The 24,574-nt window shown below is 50.1% G+C and overlaps 1 protein-coding gene across 1 annotated transcript; it reads right to left on the reverse strand.

Annotated features, from left to right (window-relative positions):
• Positions 1–7,305: 7,305 nt before the first annotated feature.
• Positions 7,306–21,192, reverse strand: LOC136447866 (neurogenic differentiation factor 1-like). Its single transcript, XM_066446979.1, has 2 exons — positions 20,975–21,192; positions 7,306–9,378 (listed from the first exon to the last, which is right to left on the reverse strand). The coding sequence occupies exons 1-2, from the start codon at positions 20,975–20,977 to the stop codon at positions 8,200–8,202; spliced, it is 1,182 nt and encodes a 393-aa protein (XP_066303076.1). The 5' UTR covers positions 20,978–21,192; the 3' UTR covers positions 7,306–8,199.
• Between the last annotated feature and the right edge of the window lie 3,382 nt (positions 21,193–24,574).

A 24,574-nucleotide genomic window follows, 5' to 3' on the forward strand; every position in this document is an offset into this window, starting at 1 on the left:
ATGATGGAAAACACTGAAATTATAGAGCTTCGTTGATTATGCAAATTAAGTCCATCTCTGTCAAGATTACCCATAACATGTCCTAAATCATGAAAATCCGCTGTTCCTTTCTTCAGTTATCCTCTTTAAAAGATTTTAACCTAATCGCCCCTGCAGTTCCAAAATTTAATGCTAGGTGGTCCAAATCTATGTCACTTCTTCCCAAGCACAAGAGCTATCTACCACCCAAACATTGTGACCATGGCTTGTCCAGAACACTAGAAACGGACGTTTCCTGCAGTACCCAGGAAAGCCATAAGAGGGACTTAAAATCTATTCATTTCCAGTTTTTGTCACAACCTACCAAGTATGAAACCAATCCTGACAGCAATTCTTGAGTTATCTTGTTGTCCAACACACACACACACACACACACACACGCGCACACACATACACACACACACACAGAGAGACAAAAGAGAGTGGCTTTGGGACGACACAACTGATATGAACATTGCAGACACGCCGCCAGGGGGCGGTCGTGATACAGGTGGCCTTATTCACTCGGGGAGCTATATGATGCACAATTATAATATGAACTTTCAATGCACGCCGCTAGGGGACGTCCGTGACACATGCACCCTCGCTTGGGAGTGAAAAGTCCATGTAACCTTTAGTTAAGCGTTAGTTATTGAATAGTTATCGTCACACAAAAGGGGCGGGACGATTTGTACAACTGTCAGTGGTCACGTGGTCAACCATCATGTTGATGGGGTGCATTTTGGCTAGACTCTTTGATGATCAATGAGATCAATCAATGAATGACTAACGAAAAATTGTTACTGCAGCAATAAATAGCCATCTCGGGAAAAATTCATTTCACAATAAAATTGTCATTTAAGTGTCATCGAAGAACTTCGATTAACCCCCTCCGATCTGTCGTTATAAGAAATGAACCACAGACGCTTCTGAGGACATTCCCCTCCTGTTCTGTTCTGTCCTGTTCTGTCCTGTCCTGTTCTGTCCTGTTCTGGCCCTTCCTGTTCTGTTCTGTCCTGTCCTGTTCTGTCCTTTTCTGTCCTGTTCTGTCCTGTTCTGTCCTGTCCTTTTCTGTCCTGTCCTGTTCTGTTCTGTCCCTTACTGTCCTGTTCTGTCCTTTTCTGTCCTGTTCAATCCTGTTCTGATATGTTCTGTTCTGTTCTGCACTGTTCTGTCCTGATCTGTCCTGTTTAATCCTGTTCTGTTCTGTCCATTTCTGTCCCTTGCTGTCCTGTCCTGTTCTGTCCTGTTCTGTTCTGTCCTGTCCTGTTCTGTTCTGTTCTGGCCAGTTTGAGTCTCTGCTGTCTGCTCGCCTTTCTCTGCTCTCTCCCATCGAACAGTGCGAATCCAACAGATAAACACAAGGACCAAAAGTCCGTAGATGATGACAATAGAGATCTGTGACGGATGACGTTTTCTATTCTGGTTTATTGTTTAACAGAGATGGACAGAATCGCCTGGTACCTCAGTCATCATCATATCTTGCCGCTCCACGGCTGTAACCACTGACGGGCAGTCTGGTTGGCCTCACGTAGATCGTCGTCAGTGCATGTAGTTCCAAGTTTACAGTTCTGTTGACTGTGCTGTATAGTTTGGGGGGTCTGCCCCGCATGCGCAGGGGCAGGCTGCACTTGAAGCCTTGCCCCATCTGAGCATGTTGTCGCCGGTCCTTGCTACCTTGGCTCTGGCTGTTGAGTACCTCAGTGGCCCTCAGTAGCTAGAAACAGGCGGAAGTAGTCCTGTAAACACGCCTCCTGTACTGTTGTCATATTGCTTTGCCACGAATTATTGCTATAAAATTATCGATTCAGGCCGTCAATTGAATTGGCGTATAAATTCGGCCCTATAATTAAATAATACAGTAGTTCAGAGGTGCCGTTACGCGAAGGTACCTACTGCGCAAATTGCGGCTCGCTCATTCCGGACATCGGAGACAATCGATGGGACTATCCCATCATCGGAAACGGGTCGGGGTTTGTCAAACCCACCATCGGAAACGGGTCGGGGTTTGTCAAACCCATCATCGGAAACGGGTCGGGGTTTGTCAAACCCATCATCGGAAACGGGTCGGGGTTTGTCAAACCCATCATCGGAAACGGGTCGGGGTTTGTCCAACCCATCATCGGAAACGGGTCGAGGTTTGTCCAACCCATCATCGGAAACGGGTCGGGGTTTGTCCAACCCATCATCGGAAACGGGTCGGGGTTTGTCCAACCCATCATCGGAAATGGGTCGGGGTTTGTCAAACCCATCATCGGAAACGGGTCGGGGTTTGTCAAACCCATCATCGGAAACGGGTCGGGGTTTGTCAAACCTATCATCGGAAATGGGTCGGGGTTTGTCAAACCCATCATCGGAAACGGGTCGGGGTTTGTCAAACCCATCATCGGAAATGGGTCGGGGTTTGTCAAACCCATCATCGGAAACGGGTCGGGGTTTGTCCAACCCATCATCGGAAACGGGTCGGGGTTTGTCCAACCCATCATCGGAAACGGGTCGGGGTTTGTCAAACCCATCATCGGAAACGGGTCTGGATTTGTCAAACCCATCATCGGAAACGGGTCGGGGTTTGTCAAACCCATCATCGGAAACGGGTCGGGGTTTGTCAAACCCATCATCGGAAACGGGTCGGGGTTTGTCAAACCCATCATCGGAAACGGGTCGGGGTTTGTCAAACCTGACATCGGAAATGGGTCGGGGTTTGTCAAACCTATCATCGGAAACGGGTCGGGGTTTGTCAAACCCATCATCGGAAACGGGTCGGGGTTTGTCAAACCCATCATCGGAAACGGGTCGGGGTTTGTCAAACCCATCATCGGAAATGGGTCGGGGTTTGTCAAACCCATCATCGGAAACGGGTCGGGGTTTGTCAAACCCATCATCGGAAACGGGTCGGGGTTTGTCAAACCCATCATCGGAAACGGGTCGGGGTTTGTCAAACCCATCATCGGAAACGGGTCGGGGTTTGTCAAACCCATCATCGGAAACGGGTCGGGGTTTGTCAAACCCATCATCGGAAACGGGTCGGGGTTTGTCAAACCCATCATCGGAAACGGGTCGGGGTTTGTCAAACCCATCATCGGAAACGGGTCGGGGTTTGTCAAACCTATCATCGGAAACGGGTCGGGGTTTGTCAAACCCATCATCGGAAACGGGTCGGGGTTTGTCAAACCCATCATCGGAAACGGGTCGGGGTTTGTCAAACCCATCATCGGAAACGGGTCGGGGTTTGTCAAACCTATCATCGGAAACGGGTCGGGGTTTGTCAAACCCATCATCGGAAACGGGTCTGGATTTGTCAAACCCATCATCGGAAACGGGTCGGGGTTTGTCAAACCCATCATCGGAAACGGGTCGGGGTTTGTCAAACCCATCATCGGAAACGGGTCGGGGTTTGTCAAACCCATCATCGGAAACGGGTCGGGGTTTGTCAAACCTATCATCGGAAACGGGTCGGGGTTTGTCAAACCCATCATCGGAAACGGGTCGGGGTTTGTCAAACCCATCATCGGAAACGGGTCGGGGTTTGTCAAACCCATCATCGGAAACGGGTCGGGGTTTGTCAAACCCATCATCGGAAACGGGTCGGGGTTTGTCAAACCCATCATCGGAAACGGGTCGGGGTTTGTCAAACCTATCATCGGAAACGGGTCGGGGTTTGTCAAACCCATCATCGGAAACGGGTCGGGGTTTGTCAAACCCATCATCGGAAACAGGTCGGAGTTTGTCAAACCCTTCATCGGAAACGGGTCGAGGTTTGTCAAACCTGACATCTTTCTCGCAGGAAGACCACAATCTAAAATTTTCTTGCTAAACAATACAACAGTGGAACAGTTTTAACACGCTTGTCGTAACGAGATATCTAGAGTGGTCTGGTGGTTTCCATGGCAACGAGATATTTAGAGCGGTTTGATAGTTTTCATGGTAACGAGATATTAGAGGTGTCTTGTGGTTTCCATGGTAGCGAGATATTGGAGAGGTCTGGTGGTTTCCATGGCGATGAGATATTTAGAGTGGTTTGATAGTTTCCATGGTAACGAGATATTCGAGAGGTCTGGTTGTTTCCTTTACATTCTAGTAATTGAAACCTGATCGCCCGATCGAAAACGTTACTGGTGAACTCAGTGAGTGTTCTCAGCTTAACAAAAGAGCCCAGCAGTTGATAGACAGTAGAACAACAGTAGCACAGCAATAGAACAACAGTAGCACAGCAATAGAACAATAGTAGCACAGCTATAGAACAACAGTAGCTTTACAGTCACCATCTTATTCTACTTAAAGCCACAAAGCCAGATGTGCTGCTGTCTTTTAGAATGTGAAGAACAACGCTAGAGTTGCCTTTGATCCGGACAAATGGTTTATTTTTATACGTTGGTCAGCCTATCAATTCGTGTGGTAACAAAGTGACTTGTTCACATCTGTGTCATAAATACTTAGTCTCCATGTGTACAAAAACACTGAAAATTACAATCTAAAAACTTCATCTCGTTTAACATTTCAAAAGTAACCCTCGCAATCATATTGTAATCAAGAATGGACTTGGTCCACAACACGCGTACAAAAATACAAACATTGTTGACAAATATAAAACAGCAGCTACACAACAACAAAGACAAATTTACGCATCGGAAACAATAAATAGTTCGACACATAGAACACCAACTTTGTTGATACGAATACGTTAAACTGATATATAAGTTGATAAGTTATAATGTATAAGTTGATAAGTTATATCATGTTTGAGTTCTCCAAGCGTCCGTGTCATCGAGACCACTCGAGTTGAACGAGCCTTACTGACGTTTCCTATCATTACTGGTGTGTATATAAGGATTACTGGGGTCTGCTAGGAAAGTTCCTGGACTTGGCTATAGTAGCTCTCCGTCATTTACAAATCAGTTCTACACGTAATCTGATCCCCTCCCGCCATTACTGCACGTGGCGTGACGTCATGGCTACCATGGCTACAGTTGCTGTCTGTTCGTTTTACCTTATATGATAGACCGAATGTAGCAAGTTAGTGTGGGTCTTGTTTTAGTTCTTGGTGTAGGTAGATTGTGTGGGTCTGTGGTTTATAACATTCTTCGTGTAGGTAGAGTGTGGGTCGTGTAGGTAGAGTGTGTGGGTCGTGTAGGTAGAGTGTGTGGGTCGTGTAGGTAGAGTGTGGGTCGTGTAGGTAGAATGTGTGGGTCGTGTAGGTAGAGTGTGTGGGTCGTGTAGGTAGAGTGTGTGGGTCGTGTAGGTAGAGTGTGGGTCGTGTAGGTAGAGTGTGTGGGTCGTGTAGGTAGAGTGTGTGGGTCGTGTAGGTAGAGTGTGGGTCGTGTAGGTAGAATGTGTGGGTCGTGTAGGTAGAGTGTGTGGGTCGTGTAGGTAGATTGTGTGGGTCGTGTAGGTAGAGTGTGTGGGTCGTGTAGGTAGAGTGTGGGTCGTGTAGGTAGAATGTGTGGGTCGTGTAGGTAGAGTGTGTGGGTCTGTGGTTTATGACATTCTTCGTGTAGGTAGAGTGTGTGGGTCGTGTAGGTAGAGTGTGTGGGTCGTGTAGGTAGAGTGTGTGGGTCGTGTAGGTAGATTGTGTGGGTCTGTGGTTTATGACATTCTTCGTGTAGGTAGAGTGTGTGGGTCGTGTAGGTAGAGTGTGGGTCGTGTAGGTAGAGAGTGTGGGTCGTGTAGGTAGAGTGTGTGGGTCGTGTAGGTAGATTGTGTGGGTCTGTGGTTTATGACATTCTTAGTGTAGGTAGAGTGTGTGGGCCTGTGTTATAAAATGGGTTTGCGTTATGCCGGACGTAGTTGGTTTATGTTGTTCTGTAACATATGAAAGAATTTGTGTAGCTAGATTGTGTGGGTCTTCCTTATATAATAGATGATAAGTCGGGTGTAGCACTGTAGCTAGTTTGTCGGTCTTTCTGTTTTATATGAAGTTATTGCTTTGTTTAGATTGTGTGAGTCCGTGTTATATGATAAGCTGGGTGTAGCAAGATCATATAGCTCTGTGTTAGGCTGGGGTGTAGCTCGATCTTGTGGGTCTGTTAGGCTGGGTGTAGCTAGATCTTGCGGGTCTGTGTTGTATGAACGTAGCTATATTGTGAGGGTCTGTGTTGTATGAACGTAGCTATATTGTGAGGGTCTGTGTTGTATGAACGTAGCTATATTATGAGGGTCTGTTTTATATGAACTTCTTGGTGAAGCTATATTGTGCAGTTCTGTGTTAGGCTGGGTGTAGCTATATTGTGTGGGTCTGTGTTGTATGAACTTGGTGTAGCTTTATTGTGTGGGTCTGTGTTGTATGAACTTAGTGTAGGTATATTGTGTGGGTCTGTGTTAGGCTGGGTGTAGCTATATTGTGTGGGTCTGTGTTGTATGAACTTAGTGTAGGTATATTGTGTGGGTCTGTGTTAGGCTGGGTGTAGCTATATTGTGTGGGTCTGTGTTGTATGAACTTAGTGTAGGTATATTGTGTGGGTCTGTGTTGTATGAACTTGGTGTAGCTTTATTGTGTGGGTCTGTGTTGTATGAACTTAGTGTAGGTATATTATGCGGGTCTGTGTTAGGCTGGGTGTAGCTAGATTATATAAGTCTGTATTAGGCTGGGTGTAGCTATATTGTGTGGGTCTGTGTTGTATGAACTTGGTGTAGCTATATTGTGTCGGTCTGTGTTATATGAACTTAGTGTAGGTATATTATGCGGGTCTGTGTTATATGATGAGCTGCGCGCAGCCAGTTTATGCGGAGCCATTACGGCTGCCTCACCATTAATGTTGCATGCCCCCCTCCCCCGTTAAAAACTGCGGTGATTGCTGGGACTAAATAGAATCGAACTGCTCCGCCCGGCCCGGAGTAAATTTGTTATCGCGCAGCGTGAAATTTGCCCACTGAAGCTGCGCTGATGGGAGGCAGTCGGCCGTGCTGATGGGGAAATCAATAGACTTGTTTTATAGCAGCCATTGTCCTAATCCAGTCGGATGCACTATATTTGATTGCTCACCATCTTCTTCCAATATACCTCCGCCTGGCGGGGCACCGGGGGAATGGGGGAGGGCGAAGGGTACGGGGTGTAAGGGTGGAGCACATTGGGGGGCACAGGGGGCTAGGGGGCGGGAGGGGGGTCACGGGGGGCTGGGGGAGGGCGGGTGTTACGGGGCGTAAGGGCGGAGCACAGGGGGGCTAGGGGAGGGCGGGGGCTAGGCGAGGGCGGGGGCGGGGGCTTAGGGGTGTACGGGTGGAGAGTGCGGGAGGGGGAGGGTAGTGGACATGCGGAGGGTGCGGGTGTGTCGGCGGGGTGTACCAGCGTTGTGTAAGGGCTGGGTCACTGGGGGGTGTAAGGTCGACGGTTGTGGAGAGTACATATGCCACAGCTAGCCGCACCCGAAACCTGCGGTTCTAGGTTAGGGACCCTGTCCTACCCTGCGCCCTGTCTCGAGTTTAACCAGGGAGTCCATCCTTGATAACCAAACACAAATCATCAAGAATTCGTCGGGACGTTTTTGTGAAACAACACACGCCAGAAGGAACGTTCCAAGCAAAATGCTGTGGTGCACTTTAGAGACATATAGTTCAACGCCAAAATAATAACTGGCGTGGATAAATGCTTGATATCTAAAAGCTTTGTAGCTTCAAATCATTGTCTAGCTTTCCGGTTTCAGAGGGTTCAGGTCCAAGTTCCATAGAAAATGTTCTTACTCCTGGCTTGCAGCTTACATCAGGCACTATACACTACAGGGCGCGGATGTCACCCGGAGAGGAGACTGTTTTACGTCGCTCATGACGACGGGGTTGAAATGTGATTAAAGTGTTTGTACTGCTGATCAGGTCACTACTTGTTTCACTCTAAGTGGACGACAGACCTCCTTTCTTGGACCAGTTTTGTGGCACTCAGAACTGACGAGAAACAACTGAGCAAAGGGCTTGGCCTTGGCGAGCCAACCTACGTCATGGGACAACCAAAGTCTCTTCTGACGTGCTTATCGAGCTGAAAGGACGTTCTACAAAGGAAAACGGCGAGTTGCCTGCTCATTGCTTCTTACTCCTGGAAGTGGTCAATTTTGATCTCGTTAAAGATCTCGCGAGAAGAAATATGAAGATCAGTCGAGAAGACGTGAAGATCACGCGAGAAGACACGAGGAGATCTCGCGAGAAGACACGCGGAGATCACGCGAGAGGACATGTGAAGTATTGGAAGCACTCCCGCTATTCAGTGAAGATCTCGCGAGAAGACGTGTCCAGCAGGTGCAAGTTTTGCTCCATGAGTGAGTTCGGCGCGTCATACGTCACCAGGTCATCCAGGGTGAGGTCACAGTCAGGATTATTCTCGGCAATCGCGAGATGTTGCTCGGCGAGACTTGGAGCCCCGCAGTGTCTTGGCACGTGGAAGTTGCTGGCGTTGGCGGGCCCCACCATCGCCTTCATGGTCTCCTCCAGCGCCGCCAGGGACTGCGAGGGGGTGGGGAAGGGCAGCGGCGGGGCCGAGCTGACGGGCGGGGGGCCGTGCGGCTCTAGGCGGGAGGGAGGGCCCCTCAGGCCGGCGGGGTCATCGCTGGAAGCTCGGTAGGGCTCGTCAACACTGGACGGAGGAGTTGGGTAGGTCTGCGGCACGTCGGCAGCACCGTTATACACCTGTGCCGGGTACATGTCCCTTTCCTGCAGGGGCAGCCCGTAGGACGGCGCCGTGAACTGGCAGTCGCCGGTCCCGTAGGCCGGGTCCAGCGGCGCCGGGCGGCTGTGGTACATGTAGGCGAGCGGGTCGATGTCCTTCTCCGGCAGCAGCGTGCGGGGGTTGAGCTGCAGACAGCCGGCCACCAGGTTGGTGGTGGTCTGGGACAGGCCCTTGGTCAGCGTCTGCGCGAAGGTGACGTTATCGGGCACGCTGCCCGTGCGCAGGATGTCCGTCAGAGCGAAGAGATAGTTCCGCGCCAGCCTGAGCGTCTCTATCTTGGACAGTTTCTGGTTCTTGGAGTAGCAGGGCAGCACCTCGCGCAGGCGGTCCAGCGCGCGGTTCAGCCCGTGCATGCGGTTCCTCTCGCGGGCGTTCGCCTTGGAGCGCCGCATCTTGAACTTAACAACTCTCGCCTTAGTCATGCGTTTCTTCTTCGGACCCCTCTTCTTAGGAGCGTTGGGCGCGGCCTCCTCCTCGGAATCCGTCTTCTTGGAGCCCTTCCTCGCGCGCAGCGTGTAGCCCTTCTTCCCGACGTCGTCGCTGCCGTCCTCCCCGTCCGCGGCCTCCGAGTCGTCCTCGTCTTCTCCCTCGGCGCTGTCGTCGCCTTCCTCCGAGAAATCGCAGTCGTCGATGGGGTCGTCTACTTCCATGTCCTTGGCCGCCGCCACGCCGGGCATCGTCTGCGTCAGGTCGGGGGCGTCGGTCTCCCAAAGCTGGGGGGAAACATGGCGGCAGTTAGTCACATGTTACAAACATAAGGACTGAATCTCCCAAAGCTGGAGGGAAACACGGCAACAGTTAGTCACATGTTCTCTTAACGGTAAATGCAAACCGACTAAGACCTGAGTCTCCCAAAGCTGGGGGGAAACACGGCGGCAGTTAGTCACATGTTACAAACATAAGGACTGAGTCTCCCAAAGCTGGAGGGGGAACACGGCGGCAGTTAGTCACATGTTCTCTTAACGGCAAATACATACATACAAAATGACTGAGTCGCTCTAACACACTTTTAGCGGCATATCCAGACAAACACGGGACGCACAGGAGCATCTATGACATGGCTCCACCGACCGCAGTGAACACAAGTCTTCCTGGCGTAAATGGTCGTGACGTTTAAACAAGAAACAATACCGCAACGTTTGAACAAGAAATAATGGCAAAACCGCCACCTGCCGCAACAAGCTACAAAAATACGCGTACGGCGGCGTCATGACGTCAGTACTTGTTGATGTAACGTACATCGCCATGACAACAGACCTGGCCAGGTGGGCGATGTGTTCTCAGTGAAGGAAGGACAAAGTTGACAAAAAAGCGTTTACAGCGACATTTGCGAGTTGTTTGTTGTCTCCATAATAAAGCCTCCGCCTAAGCGCGGCTCCATCCCGCAGTAAATCAGGCGGGCTCCCGCGGAGTCAGTAATGAATTGAGCGGCGCGGCTCTAACCCCGCCTCCCCGGGGACGCCCGCCGGCCGTTCCGTCCGAGATGATTTAATTACTTACAATAAACCAACTAACGGCCATCGGCCTGTTGTGCCGGGCCAGCGCGTCTGCACGGCGCTGTCAGTCTGGGGTTGTATCCGGTACGGTTTAATCTCGCATTAACGACCTGCGCGATCGATGGGTCAGTCCATCCCGAGTCGCCTGCACGATGAACCGCGCAAACAGAACTAACACCAGTAATGTCACTTAGGGACGAGCTAACACCAGCAATGTTAAACCGCCCAAACAGACATTCTGCAGAACTAACGCCAGTAATGTCACTTAGGGACAGACGGGCTGCGGGGGAGGTTTTATATCAGGCCAGATTTACCTGTTCAAAGTAAATATCAAGTAACCGTAACATGACGCTGATGACGTACACAGACTAGCTGTGCTGCCAGGGCCGGGTGCTGATGCCAGCAGCTTGTGTGCTGCGGTCGGGATAGAGCAGGTGTCTGTTGTTTGCTCTGCGGCACCTTAGATAACCTCAATACGGCGTTCTTGCCCAGTTGCGGCCATGGGGGTTGCATGTCTGATGCACGCCGGATCCAGTAACGTGTCTAGTGCGAGACTCGTTTAATCACAAGTCAGTTACACCTGACTGATATGTGTTCTTAACACAACTGATAGAACAACGCTGTAACAGTATGGTTGTACCATGTGGACGATTGTAGCATGCGATAATGGTACAGCGGCGGAACAGCACAAGAATAGTACGTTATTACCATGTGCTATTGGTATGGCTAAAAAGACAGAGTCAGGACAGCTGAGATGTGCAACTCGAAGACAGAAAGAACCTTTCATAAAGATCATCCTACAAACGCTGGAGCAGCACAGCAAGCGATTTATCAGGCTTAAAACAGTTGTAGCACCTGTTTATGTCCAAAACCTGTGCGCACTACAGACTTCGCAGGTTGCGCACCGTGAAATTATTAATAGAACTTCCCACCAGAAAGCACTTTAATCATGTAATTGTATCCCCGATGCGCCGCTAAGTCCTCGGCAAACACAACCTGCCAACCGCGCGGCAATCAGCGGCCGGAAGTGGACAGGTAGCGCGGCCGGGACGGCGGGGGGCAGCTCGGCAGAGGTGGCGGGCTTTAAAAGTTTTCCCGGGATGGCGGGGGGCATCTCGGCAGAGGTGGCGGGCTTTAAAAGTTTTCCAGAGGCATTAGCAAAACCCACACCGCGGGATTCTGCGTGCTTGGCGGAATCCGCACCCATTTATCACTGCTGTACGGTATGACGCGCAGGTTCTGCTGTTTCTGCGGTCGCAACTCCCGTGCCAGGAAATCACCGCAGGACGCCGAACCTGCAGTCAGGTTCAACTCCCCCGTGGATCTGAGAGGTGCTGTGCCGCTGGATGCCGAGAGTAGAACATGCTCTATCCTAGCCTTCAACAAGAAGGAGAAATAGCGTATGATTGTATGGCCGCACCTAGCTGAGTATGTTTGCCTCCACAGCTTACTTGAATGGTTGGGGAAATTTGCAATAACTTCATGTTGTTGTAAACGTCATCTGTCATCGCTCGTTGAAAGGAACGGCATCTCTGTCCCTTGCCCGCAGGCCCGTCGGTCCGCCCGGACAGCACGCCGGTGGGTAAAGTTGATAAGGGCGGACAGCACGGTGGGTAAAGTGGCTCAGTCAGGACAGCCCAGCGGGCTGCGGCGGATCGAACAAACTTCAATCAAGGCGGGCGGCGTGACCGGTGATGACATGAGCTTTCCGCGGGATGTCTGCCCCGTAACGAGCCCGGAGTGGGCCGGAATGAGCGCAAGGGCGGAGGGGGCTTACAGACAATATCAAAAGCTACTTCAGATCGTTTCCACGCCTTTCGGTGTACATGTCGGTGCTCATCTTCCTTCTTATAGCCCTCGGGCCACACAGTTGTACACGCACTACAGCAGTCCCGGAGCTAGTAGAGCCAGAAGTAAACTGGTAGCTGTGTGTGTTCAGCTACCATGTAGCTGAAGGCTAAGGGCTAAGGGCAAAGCTAAGAAGAGAAAACATTGTGAACATTTTCTAAGTCTTTGGTATGACCCGGCCACGACCTCCCTAATGCAAAGCGAGCACTCGTTCGTTCGTGAGAGGGTCGGGCCGGGTCGACACATGGGTAATTAAGTTGTGGGAAGGTTCGGACGTATACATGGGTGGTGAGAGGGAAGGGTGGGGTAGACCCATGGGTCAGCGAGGGTTGAGGATTGGGCATACACACGGGTGGTGAGAGTGTGGAGATGGGTAAGTAATAAACTCACTGAAATGTTCAGAGAGAAACGCCTGGAAGACTCGAGTTTGGCGATCAATAAAGCTGAAATTTGCAGGACTATTGAGCCCATCTCGTTTGCTTCATTCCCTTCCCTTTCAGATTAGATTCGATTATTTTATCGACGTTAATTTTAGGAATTGCTGTCGCTCCTATTGCCAAATTACGCCCATACAATAGATATTTCTATCGGCAGAAGAAAGGGTTAGCCTTGGCGTTCATGAGGTACGGGGGTCTCCCTTGTTTCGTGGGGGACTTTCTCCCTGGGACAGTAGCGGGTCCACAGCGGGCCTCCTGTAGGGGTCCATGATGGGTCACCCTTAGGTTCCTGTATGGGTTGATGGTGAGCCACCCCTGGGATCCTGTATGTGGTGGGGTGGGTCACCCCTGGGGTCCTGTATGGGGTGGGTCACCACTGGGGTACTGTACATGATGGGTCACCCCCGGGTCCTGTATAGGGTGGGGGTGGGTCACCCCTGGGGTTCTGTAGGGGGTCCATGATGGGTCACCCCTGGGGTCCTGTAGGGGGTGGGTCACCACTGGGGTTCCGTATGGAGTGGGTCACCACAGGGGCACTGTACATGATGGGTCACCCCCGGGTCCTGTATAGGGTGGGGGTGGGTCACCCCTGGGGTTCTGTATGGGTCTATGATTGGTCACCTCAGGGTTTCATGGGATGCACCCTGGTGTCTCACTGGAGTTTCTGACCGGTCTCCCCATGGAGTTCAGAATGGTCCCCCTGGGTTTTATAAGTGTATCCCTTCCGTGTTGGGTGTGAGTGTATCCCTTCCGTGTTGGGCGTAAGTGTATCCCTTCCGTGTTGGGTGTAAGTGTATCCCTTCCGTGTTGGGTGTAAGTGTATCCCTTCCTTGTTGGGTGTAAGTGTATCCCTTCCGTGTTGGGTGTAAGTGTATCCCTTCCGTGTTGGGTGTAAGTGTATCCCTTCCGTGTTGGGTGTAAGTGTATCCCTTCCGTGTTGCGCGTAAGTGTATCCCTTCCGTGTAGGGTGTGTGGACATGTTGAAAGAGCTGCGTGTAGGAGATGTGGACATGGTGAAAGAGCTGCGTGTAGGGTATATGGACATGGTGAAAGAGCTGCCTCACACCAGCGCGAGATCTAATTACAGTCGGTCCCGAGCGAGCGCGCCGTGATGAGAAAATTACTAATTTTACGGCTCTGACAACAAGTCAATCAGACGGCACGCTACGTCATGACGTCATCGGGAGATGGCGGGGGTACAGTTTCATTTCATCCCGTTCTGGTGTTGCGTTGTAGAAATGTAGTTACTGTGCCAATATACTGAACCTGTCTTTGCACCGCTGTAGTAACGGCATAACTGCACCAAAATGAACCTGTCTTTGCACCGCTGTAGAAACGGCGTAAGTGCACCAAAATGAACCTGGCTTTGCATCGCTGTAGAAACGGCATAACTGCACCAAAATGAACCTGTCTTTGCACCGCTGTAATAACGGCATAACTGCACCAAAATGAACCCGTCTTTGCACCGCTGTAGTAACGGCATAACTGCACCAAAATGAACCTGTCTTTGCACCGCTGTAGAAACGGCGTAACTGCACCAAAATGAACCTGTCTTTGCATCACTGTAGTAACGGCATAACTGCACCAAAATGAACCTGTCTTTGCACCGCTGTAGAAACGGCATAACTGCACCAAAATGAACCTGTCTTTGCATCACTGTAGTAACGGCATAACTGCACCAAAATGAACCTGACTTTGCACCGCTGTAGTAACGGCATAACTGCACCAAAATGAACCTGTCTTTGCACCGCTGTAGAAACGGCATAACTGCACCAAAATGAACCTGACTTTGCATCGCTGTAGAAACGGCGTAAGTGCACCAAAATGAACCTGACTTTGCACCGCTGTAGAAACGGCATAACTGCACCAAAATGAACCTGTCTTTGCATCACTGTAGTAACGGCATAACTGCACCAAAATGAACCTGACTTTGCACCGCTGTAGAAACAGCGTAACTGTACCAAAATGAACCTGTCTTTGCATCGCTGTAGTAACGGCGTAACTGCACCAAAATGAACCTGACTTTGCACCGCTGTAGAAACGGCGTAACTGCACCAAAATGAACCTGACTTTGCACCGCTGTAGAAACGGCGTAACTGCACCAAAATGAACCTGTCTTTGCACCGCTGTAGAAACGGCATAACTGCACCAAAATGAACCCGTCTTTGCACCGCTGTAGAAACGGCATAACTGCACCAAAATGAACCTGACTTTGCACCGCTGTAGTAACGGCGTAACTGCAACAAAATGAACCTGTCTTTGCACCGCTGTAGAAACGGCATAACTGCACCAAAATGAACCCGTCTTTGCACCGCTGTGGAAACGGCGTAACTGCACCAAAATGAACCTGTCTTTGCACCGCTGTAGAAACGGCGTAACTGCACCAAAATGAACCCGTCTTTGCACCGCTGTGGAAACGGCATAACTGCACCAAAATGAACCTGTCTTTGCATCACTGTAGTAACGGCATAACTGCACCAAAATGAACCTGTCTTTGCACCGCTGTAGAAACGGCGTAACTGCACCAAAATGAACCCGTCTTTGCACCGCTGTAGAAACGGCATAACTGCACCAAAATGAACCCGTCTTTGCACCGCTGTGGAAACGGCATAACTGCACCAAAATGAACCTGTCTTTGCACCGCTGTAGAAACGGCGTAACTGCACCAAAATGAACCCGTCTTTGCACCGCTGTGGAAACGGCGTAACTGCACCAAAATGAACCCGTCTTTGCACCGCTGTGGAAACGGCATAACTGCACCAAAATGAACCTGTCTTTGCACCGCTGTAGAAACGGCGTAACTGCACCAAAATGAACCCGTCTTTGCACCGCTGTGGAAACGGCGTAACTGCACCAAAATGAACCCGTCTTTGCACCGCTGTGGAAACGGCATAACTGCACCAAAATGAACCTGTCTTTGCACCGCTGTAGTAACGGCGTAACTGCACCAAAATGAACCCGTCTTTGCACCGCTGTGGAAACGGCGTAACTGCACCAAAATGAACCCGTCTTTGCACCGCTGTAGTAACGGCGTAACTGCACCAAAATGAACCCGTCTTTGCACCGCTGTAGAAACGGCATAACTGCACCAAAATGAACCCGTCTTTGCATCGCTGTAGAAACGGCATAACTGCACCAAAATGAACCTGACTTTGCACCGCTGTAGTAAATGCGTAACTGTACCAAAATGAACCTGTCTTTGCATCGCTGTAGAAACGGCGTAACTGCACTAAAATGAACCTGTCTTTGCACCGCTGTGGAAACGGCGTAACTGTACCAAAATGAACCCGTCTTTGCATCGCTGTAGAAACGGCATAACTGCACCAAAATGAACCCGTCTTTGCATCGCTGTAGAAACGGCATAACTGCACCAAAATGAACCTGACTTTGCACCGCTGTAGTAAATGCGTAACTGTACCAAAATGAACCTGTCTTTGCATCGCTGTAGAAACGGCGTAACTGCACTAAAATGAACCTGTCTTTGCACCGCTGTGGAAACGGCGTAACTGTACCAAAATGAACCTGTCTTTGCATCGCTGTAGAAACGGCGTAACTGCACTAAAATGAACCTGTCTTTGCACCGCTGTAGAAACGGCGTAACTGTACATATAAACCTGTCTTTGCGCTGTGATAAACTTTCCATCGGCCACCAGCAGCGTTTATATGGAACCGGGGACCAGCAAACACCGCTTTGTGTGCATATATAAAATATACCTTCTCTTTTATCACTTCCTATAAAGTAGGAATGTATAAAAATCTCTTCGTAAAACATTGTCCGATTTTATAAGTCATGAATACAAGAAGAAACTTCCATAAAATCGACCTGACAAATTGCCAGGTCGCCGTTACAAGCACGGGCAAAAATCTATCACCAGCCAAACAAACCGCCGAACTCTACGCGGTGCAAACCGCGCCAGGAGCAGGCCAAAGATAGATGGAAATGTAGCATCCTGCTTAAAGTTTCGTCAATTGATGAAATGGTGATAGATGAATTGTTTCTTTCTCCTTTGTTAACATTATTCTACCCACCCCGTCCCTTACCCACCCCGTCCCTTACCCAACCCGTCGCTCACCCACCCCGTCCCTCACCCCCCCGTCCCTCACCCCACACCCCGTCCCTCACCCAGCACCCCCCCCCCCCGCCCCTTACCCACCCCGTCCCTTATGCGGTCGAGAGACGAATGTTGCCGGTTTGCCGCCTGTTGTTTGTTACTCTACCCTTGTGGAAAATAGAACCCTTCCGTCTCAACCCCCCACACCCCGTCCCTCATCCCCCCCGTCCCTTACACCCCCCGTCCCTCATCCCCCCCGTCCCTTACACCCCCCGTCCCCCGTCCCTTACACCCCCCCGTCCCTTACCCACCCCGTCCCTTACCCACCCCGTCCCTTACCCACCCCGTCCCTTACCCACCCCGTCCCTCACCCACCCCGTCCCTAACCCCCCGTCCCTCAACCCCCCCCCCGTCCCTTACCCCCCCCCCCCCCCCCGTCCCTTACCCACCCCGTCCCTTACCCACCCCGTCCCTTACCCACCCCGTCCCTTACCTACCCCGTCCCTTACCCACCCCGTCCCTTACCCACCCCGTCCCTTACCCACCCCGTCCCTTACCCACCCCGTCCCGAACCCCCCCCCCCCCCCGTCCCTTACCCACCCCGTCCCTTACCCACCCCGTCCCTTACCCACCCCGTCCCTTACCCCCCGTCCCTTACCCACCCCGTCCCGTTTCCGGTCGGGAAACGAATGTTGCCGGTTTGCCGCCTGTTGTTTGTTACTCTCCCCTTGTGGAAAATAGAACCCTTCCGTCTCGGCCCGCCGCGCGCCGTCCCGCGGGAGTCGCGGTAATCTATGGAATATCTGGTCCTGAACGCGCCGCGTTCGCTGGTTGGCGTCCACAAAGATCCGCAAGGCGCTAATCTCCAAGCAGATGCAGGAGCCACCGAAGACACCTAACGCTTCTACATTATGTAGAAGTTTCCCATCCCAAAACACCTAACGCTTTTACATTATGTAGAAGTTTCCCATCCCAAAACACCTAACGCTTCTACCTTATGGGGAGGTTTCCCATCACAAAGACGTCTAGCGGTTCTGCTTGATGACAAAATGTTATCAACCGAGGAATGCCATTGTTATGGTGTCTGAATTTAGGCTTACGGTTGCAACATGTTCATAACCGTTGTAACATGACGTATATCTCCCAAGGAGCCTGCACGAGTTTAAGGTATTCACCCTCCCGCCGCCTGTGTCGCGACGTGCCTCAGTGGAGCCTATGCGAGGCTATACAAGCATCCCTTTTAACCGCCGTGACGAGGCCCAGATATTTGCCTGGTCGCCACCTTTGCCGTGCAGCCGCATGAAGCCTGCTCGAGGCTACCTTAACAGTTGAGACGAGGCCCAGATATTTTACTTGCCACCGCCAGTGCCGTGCAGCCGTGTGAAGCCTGCTGGAGGCTACCCATCGAGTGTTTTAACTGTTGTGACGAGACCCAGATATTTGCTTTGCCGCCGCCCGTGCCGTGCTCAGCATACAGATGCCTGGGATCAGGTGCATTACTCTTTAATAGACGTTTTTGCGTTAACCCCATTCAAATGATTAATTCCCGCCGTAATAGAATATATAATGAAGTCCCCTACTAAAATGGGTTTTGCTTGCATGGCCGGGAAGGCATGAGGTGTTGTATGACAAAGCAAATTTCCGCTTTCCGACTATCAGGCTCGCAGCGCTCGCATTTCACAGCCGACTGCCTGCAGGGGGATTCGGCAAGGGAACCCCAACAGGACCCACTGGTGGGGACACCCGTAGGAACGCCAGTAGGAACAGACTTATTGTGGAGCCACAGGGCTGTTGCTGCGACAACAAACAGGCGGTTTAACGCAGGGAAGGCGGGAATTTTTACAGGATTTAACGACTTTAAAAACCCTACAGCTGGCTTTGCTTCCACCTGCCGTGTACAGAGGCTATTGTCCTTAAAACATGTACACTGGGCCGTACTTATAACCACGGTACGGTGAGACGTTATAACTTGTAACCACGGTACGGTGAGACGTTATAACTTATAACCACGGTACGGTGAGACGTTATAACCTATAACCACAGTACGGTGAGACGCTATAACTTATAACCACGGTACGGTGAGACGTTATAACTTATAACCACGGTACGGTGAGACGCTATAACCTATAACCACCGTACGGTGAGACGCTATAACTTATAACCACGGTACGGTGAGACGTTATAACTTATAACCACGGTACGGTGAGACGCTATAACCTATAACCACAGTACGGTGAGACGCTATAACTTATAACCACGGTACGGTGAGACGCTATAACCTATAACCACAGTACGGTGAGACGATATAACTTATAACCAAGATACGGTGAGACGCTATAACTTATAACCACAGCAGGGTGAGACGCTATAACTTATAACCATTGTACGGTGAGACGATATAACTTATAACCACGGTACGGTGAGACGCTATAACTTACAACCACAGCAGGGTGAGACGCTATAACTCATAACAGCAGCATAATGAGATACATATAACTTATAACGGCCCACTTTATAGCCACAGTACAATGAGATACGTATAACTTTTAACCACAACACAGTGTATAACGTATAATGTATAACTACAGAACGGTAAAATACGTATAACCTATAACCACAGCACGGTGAGATGCAATGTCAAATATTTGTAACCACAGCACAATCGGATACGTATAACATATAACTACACCACAGTGAGATGCATAGAAGGTTTTACTTATGACTAGTAAGCTGGATCTAAGGTTCCTAACTTGTAGGTATGATTGGTGATATCTTGTCAGAAAGATGGACAATATAGACGGTTCCAGAACCACTTAGCAGCGAAGCCATGAAATATGGACTGATTATATTGTCAAAGTTTATAGATATAATGGCAAGTCGACTCCGTGTGCTCGCGGAAAGTGTGCATGTCAGACTCCCCCTGGCTTGTAAATGTGCAAACACAATTACAGGCTAATAAACGTCCTGGCAGCGGCGAATCCCTCCATAGATGAGATGACGCGGACCTGCGTGGAAATGTTCTACAGAAGTACCAAATGGCCGACGTGCGGCTCCCCTTTCGCAGTCGGTACAACTACGCTAATTAGTCTGTGTCAGCTGAAACTCTCGTTTCCGACTTTGGCTCCTCGGATTTTTATGCTGTCATGCGACAGTTGAAGACCCCCCCCCCCGACCCGTGAGGTCAGAGACCCCCCCCCCCTCGTGAGGTCGGAGTTGTGATAGTATCGGCTTGAGCCTGACGCCTGGCGCGGGGGTCCGGGGCGGTGTAATCATATTTGCGGTCGCCACGACTGCGGTCGGTTCGCTGCGACTCCCCTTCCCGTAACGCAAGGCTGGCTCCTACAGTTTCCCCTTCCCGTAACGCAAGGCTGGCTCCTACAGTTCCCCCTTCCCGTAACGCAAGGGTGGCTCCTACAGTTCCCCCTTCCCGTAACGCAAGGAGCTCCTACAGTTTCCCCTTCCCGTAACGCAAGGCTGGCTCCTACAGTTCCCCCTTCCCGTAACGCAAGGAGCTCCTACAGTTTCCCCTTCCCGTAACGCAAGGCTGGCTCCTACAGTTTCCCCTTCTCGTAACGCAAGGCTGGCTCCTACAGTTCCCCCTTCCCGTAACGCAAGGCTGGCTCCTACAGTTTCCCCTTCCCGTAACGCAAGGCTGGCTCCTACAGTTTCCCCTTCCCGTAACGCAAGGGTGGCTCCTACAGTTTCCCCTTCCCGTAACGCAAGGCTGGCTCCTACAGTTTCCCCTTCCCGTAACGCAAGGCTGGCTCCTACAGTTCCCCCTTCCCGTAACGCAAGGGTGGCTCCTACAGTTTCCCCTTCCCGTAACGCAAGGCTGGCTCCTACAGTTTCCCCTTCCCGTAACGCAAGGCTGGCTCCTACAGTTTCCCCTTCCCGTAACGCAAGGCTGGCTCCTACAGTTCCCCCTTCCCGTAACGCAAGGCTGGCTCCTACAGTTTCCCCTTCCCGTAACGCAAGGGTGGCTCCTACAGACTCCCCTTCCCGTAGGCAAGGCTTGCTCCTACAGTTTCCCCTTCCCGTAACACCTAACGGGTCGTCCTGGTCCCATTTTTCGGAGCGCCTAGCACTTCTCTCTCGTGCTCACCCCCCCCCCCCCCTTCTTACTCGCCCCTTTCCTCGGAAATAGGCCGTTGACATAGCAACCCTTAAATATAGCGTTTTAGGATGTTTTCAACCCGTGTAGCGACCTTTAAATGTAGCGCTTTTATTATGTTGCCGTCCCGTGTAGCGACCCTCTGATGTAGCGGTTCTATGGATGTAGCGATCCCGTGTTGATGTAGCGGTTGTATGGATGTAGCGATCCCGTGTTGATGTAGCGACTTTATGAATGTTGCCACCGTGTACACAGACCCACCTGTCCACGTGCTGCCGGCCGTAATAATCACCACTTAGCGCCGCGGCCGCCCCGGGAATACCTTATTCATGACACGGCCAGGAATAAGCATAAAATATACTCACCATGCTTACACCGTCCCGCGCGCAGGATGTTTACGGGGCCTGTCCGCTTGTCCTCCCGAAGGCATCCTTTTGGTTATCGCGGTACCATTTCCCTGCCGGCCGGGCTTGCAGACAGCGGGACCCGGAAGCGGAGAGAAGCGGCAATGACAGGTCTCCGCACCACAATAACAGGTTGGCCTATTGTGCTTCCCGCGCGCACTGAAAGCGATATGGGGCCACATGCCCATATGTCACGGCCTGCCTCATCACGCATGCAAATATCATTCCGCGCGTGGCCATCAAAGCTCTTAGCGGCGCGCGCTCTCCAGATGTCACCGTAACGGCAGAGCGCGTCTGTGGAGTCTGTTGGGTTGGGGCAATATAACGTGTTGGGTTGGGGCATTATTACGTGTTGGTTTGGGGCAATATAACGTGTTGGTTTGGGGCATTATAACGTGTTGGGTTGGGGCATTATAACGTGTTGGGTTGGGGCAATATAACGTGTTGGGTTGGGGCATTATAACGTGTTGGGTTGGGGCAATATAACGTGTTGGGTTGGGGCAATATAACGTGTTGGGTTGGGGCATTATAACGTGTTGGTTTGGGGCATTATAACGTGTTGGTTTGGGGCAATATAACGTGTTGGTTTGGGGCAATATAACGTGTTGGTTTGGGGCAATATAACGTGTTGGGTTGGGGCATTATAACGTGTTGGTTTGGGGCATTATAACGTGTTGGTTTGGGGCATTATAACGTGTTGGTTTGGGGTATTATAACGTGTTGGTTTGGGGCAATATAACGTGTTGGTTTGGGGCAATATAACGTGTTGGGTTGGGGCATTATAACGTGTTGGTTTGGGGCAATATAACGTGTTGGTTTGGGGCATTATAACGTGTTGGTTCGGGGCATTATAACGTGTTGGTTTGGGGCATTATAACGTGTTGGGTTGGGGCATTATAACGTGTTGGTTTGGGGCAATATAACGTGTTGGTTTGGGGCAATATAACGTGTTGGGTTGGGGCAATATAACGTGTTGGTTTGGGACATTATAACGTGTTGGTTTGGGGCAATATAACGTGTTGGTTTGGGGCATTATAACGTGTTGGTTTGGGACGTTTAACGTGTTGGTTTGGGACGTTTTAACGTGTTGGTTTGGGGCAATATAACGTGTTGGTTTGGGGCATTATAACGTGTTAGTTTGGGGCAATATAACGTGTTGGTTTTGGGTATCATAACGTGTTGGGTTGGGGCAATATAACGTGTTGGTTTGGGACATTATAACGTGTTGGGTTGGGGCAATATAACGTGCTGGGTTGGGGCAATATAACAAGTTGGGTTGGGGCATTATAACGTGTTGGGTTGGGGCATTATAACGTGTTGGGTTGGGGCAATATAACGTGTTGGTTTGGGGCATTATAACGTGTTGGTTTGGGGCAATATAACGTGTTGGTTTGGGGCAATATGACGTGTTGGTTTGGGGCATTATAACGTGTTAGTTTGGGGCAATATAACGTGTTGGTTTGGGGCATTATAAAGTGTTGGTTTGGGGCATTATAACGTGTTGGGTTGGGGCAATATAACGTGTTGGGTTGGGGCAATATAACGTGTTGGTTTGGGACGTTTTAACGTGTTGGTTTGGGGCATTATAACGTGTTGGTTTGGGGCATTATAACGTGTTGGGTTGGGGCATTATAACGTGTTGGGTTGGGGCAATATAACGTGTTGGTTTGGGGCATTATAACGTGTTGGTTTGGGGCAATATAACAAGTTGGTTTGGGGCAATATAACGTGTTGGGTTGGGACATTATAACTTGTTGGTTTGGGGCATTATAACGTGTTGGTTTGGGGCATTATAACGTGTTGGTTTGGGGCAATATAACAAGTTGGTTTGGGGCATTATAACGTGTTGGTTTGGGGCAATATAACAAGTTGGTTTGGGGCATTATAACGTGTTGGTTTGGGGCATTATAACGTGTTGGGTTGGGGCAATATAACGTGTTGGTTTGGGGCAATATAACGTGTTGGTTTGGGCATTATAACGTGTTGGTTCGGGGCAATATAACAAGTTGGTTTGGGGCATTATAACGTGTTGGTTTGGGGCATTATAACGTGTTGGTTTGGGGCAATATAACGTGTTGGTTTGGGGCAATATAACGTGTTGGTTTGGGGCATTATAACGTGTTGGTTTGGGACGTTTTAACGTGTTGGTTTGGGGCATTATAACGTGTTGGTTCGGGGCAGTATAACGTGTTGGTTTGGGGTATTATAACGTGTTGGTTTGGGGCATTATAACGTGTTAGTTTGGGACGTTTTAATGTGTTGGTTTGGGGCATTATAACGTGTTGGTTTGTGGCAATATAACAAGTTGGTTTGGGGCATTATAACGTGTTGGCTTGGGGCATTATAACGTGTTGGTTTTGGGTATTATAACGTGTTAGTTTGGGGTATTATAACGTGTTGGTTTAGGACGTTTTGACGTGTTAGTTTGGGACGTTTTAACGTGTAGATTTTGCACGGTCTATATTTTGACAGAGATCTGGATTTTGGCGTATTATTATTTCTTTCTCTTTCTTTTTTTCTTTACTTTTCTTTACTGAGGCACATGTAATTATCATTGTTTGATACAACGATATATCATATTCTAGCCGTCCTTAACAAATTTTCTTATTTCAATTTAAGTTCGGTACAGTGAATGCGAGGGCTGCCTCTTTGCTGGAACTCTTTTTGGGGCATTACAACGTGTTGGTTTGGGGCAATATAACGTGTTGGTTCGGGGCAATATAACGTGTTGGTTTGGGGCAATATAACGTGTTGGTTCGGGGCAATAAAACTTGTTGGTTTGGGGCATTATAACGTGTTGGTTTGGGGCAATATAACGTGTTGGTTTGGGGCAATATAACGTGTTGGTTTGGGGCAATATAACGTGTTGGTTCGGGGCATTATAACGTGTTGGTTTGGGGCAATATAACGTGTTGGTTTGGGGCAATATAACGTGTTGGTTCGGGGCAATAAAACTTGTTGGTTTGGGGCATTATAACGTGTTGGTTTGGGGCAATATAACGTGTTGGTTTGGGGCAATATAACGTGTTGGTTTGGGGCAATATAACGTGTTGGTTCGGGGCATTATAACGTGTTGGTTTGGGACGTTTTAACGTGTTGGTTTGGGGCAATATAACGTGTTGGTTTGGGGCAATATAACGTGTTGGTTCGGGGCAATAAAACTTGTTGGTTTGGGGCAATATAACGTGTTGGTTCGGGGCATTATAACGTGTTGGTTTGGGGCAATATAACGTGTTGGTTTGGGGCAATATAACGTGTTGGTTTGGGGCATTATAACGTGTTGGTTTGGGACGTTTTAACGTGTTGGTTTGGGGCAATATAACGTGTTGGTTTGGGGCAATATAACGTGTTGGTTCGGGGCAATAAAACTTGTTGGTTTGGGGCATTATAACGTGTTGGTTTGGGGCAATATAACGTGTTGGTTTGGGGCAATATAACGTGTTGGTTCGGGGCATTATAACGTGTTGGTTCGGGGCATTATAACGTGTTGGTTTGGGGCAATATAACGTGTTGGTTTGGGGCAATATAACGTGTTGGTTCGGGGCAATAAAACTTGTTGGT

Source organism: Branchiostoma lanceolatum, chromosome 13, assembly GCF_035083965.1.
Source record: "Branchiostoma lanceolatum isolate klBraLanc5 chromosome 13, klBraLanc5.hap2, whole genome shotgun sequence".
In the NCBI taxonomy this organism is placed as follows: Eukaryota; Metazoa; Chordata; class Leptocardii; order Amphioxiformes; family Branchiostomatidae; genus Branchiostoma; species Branchiostoma lanceolatum.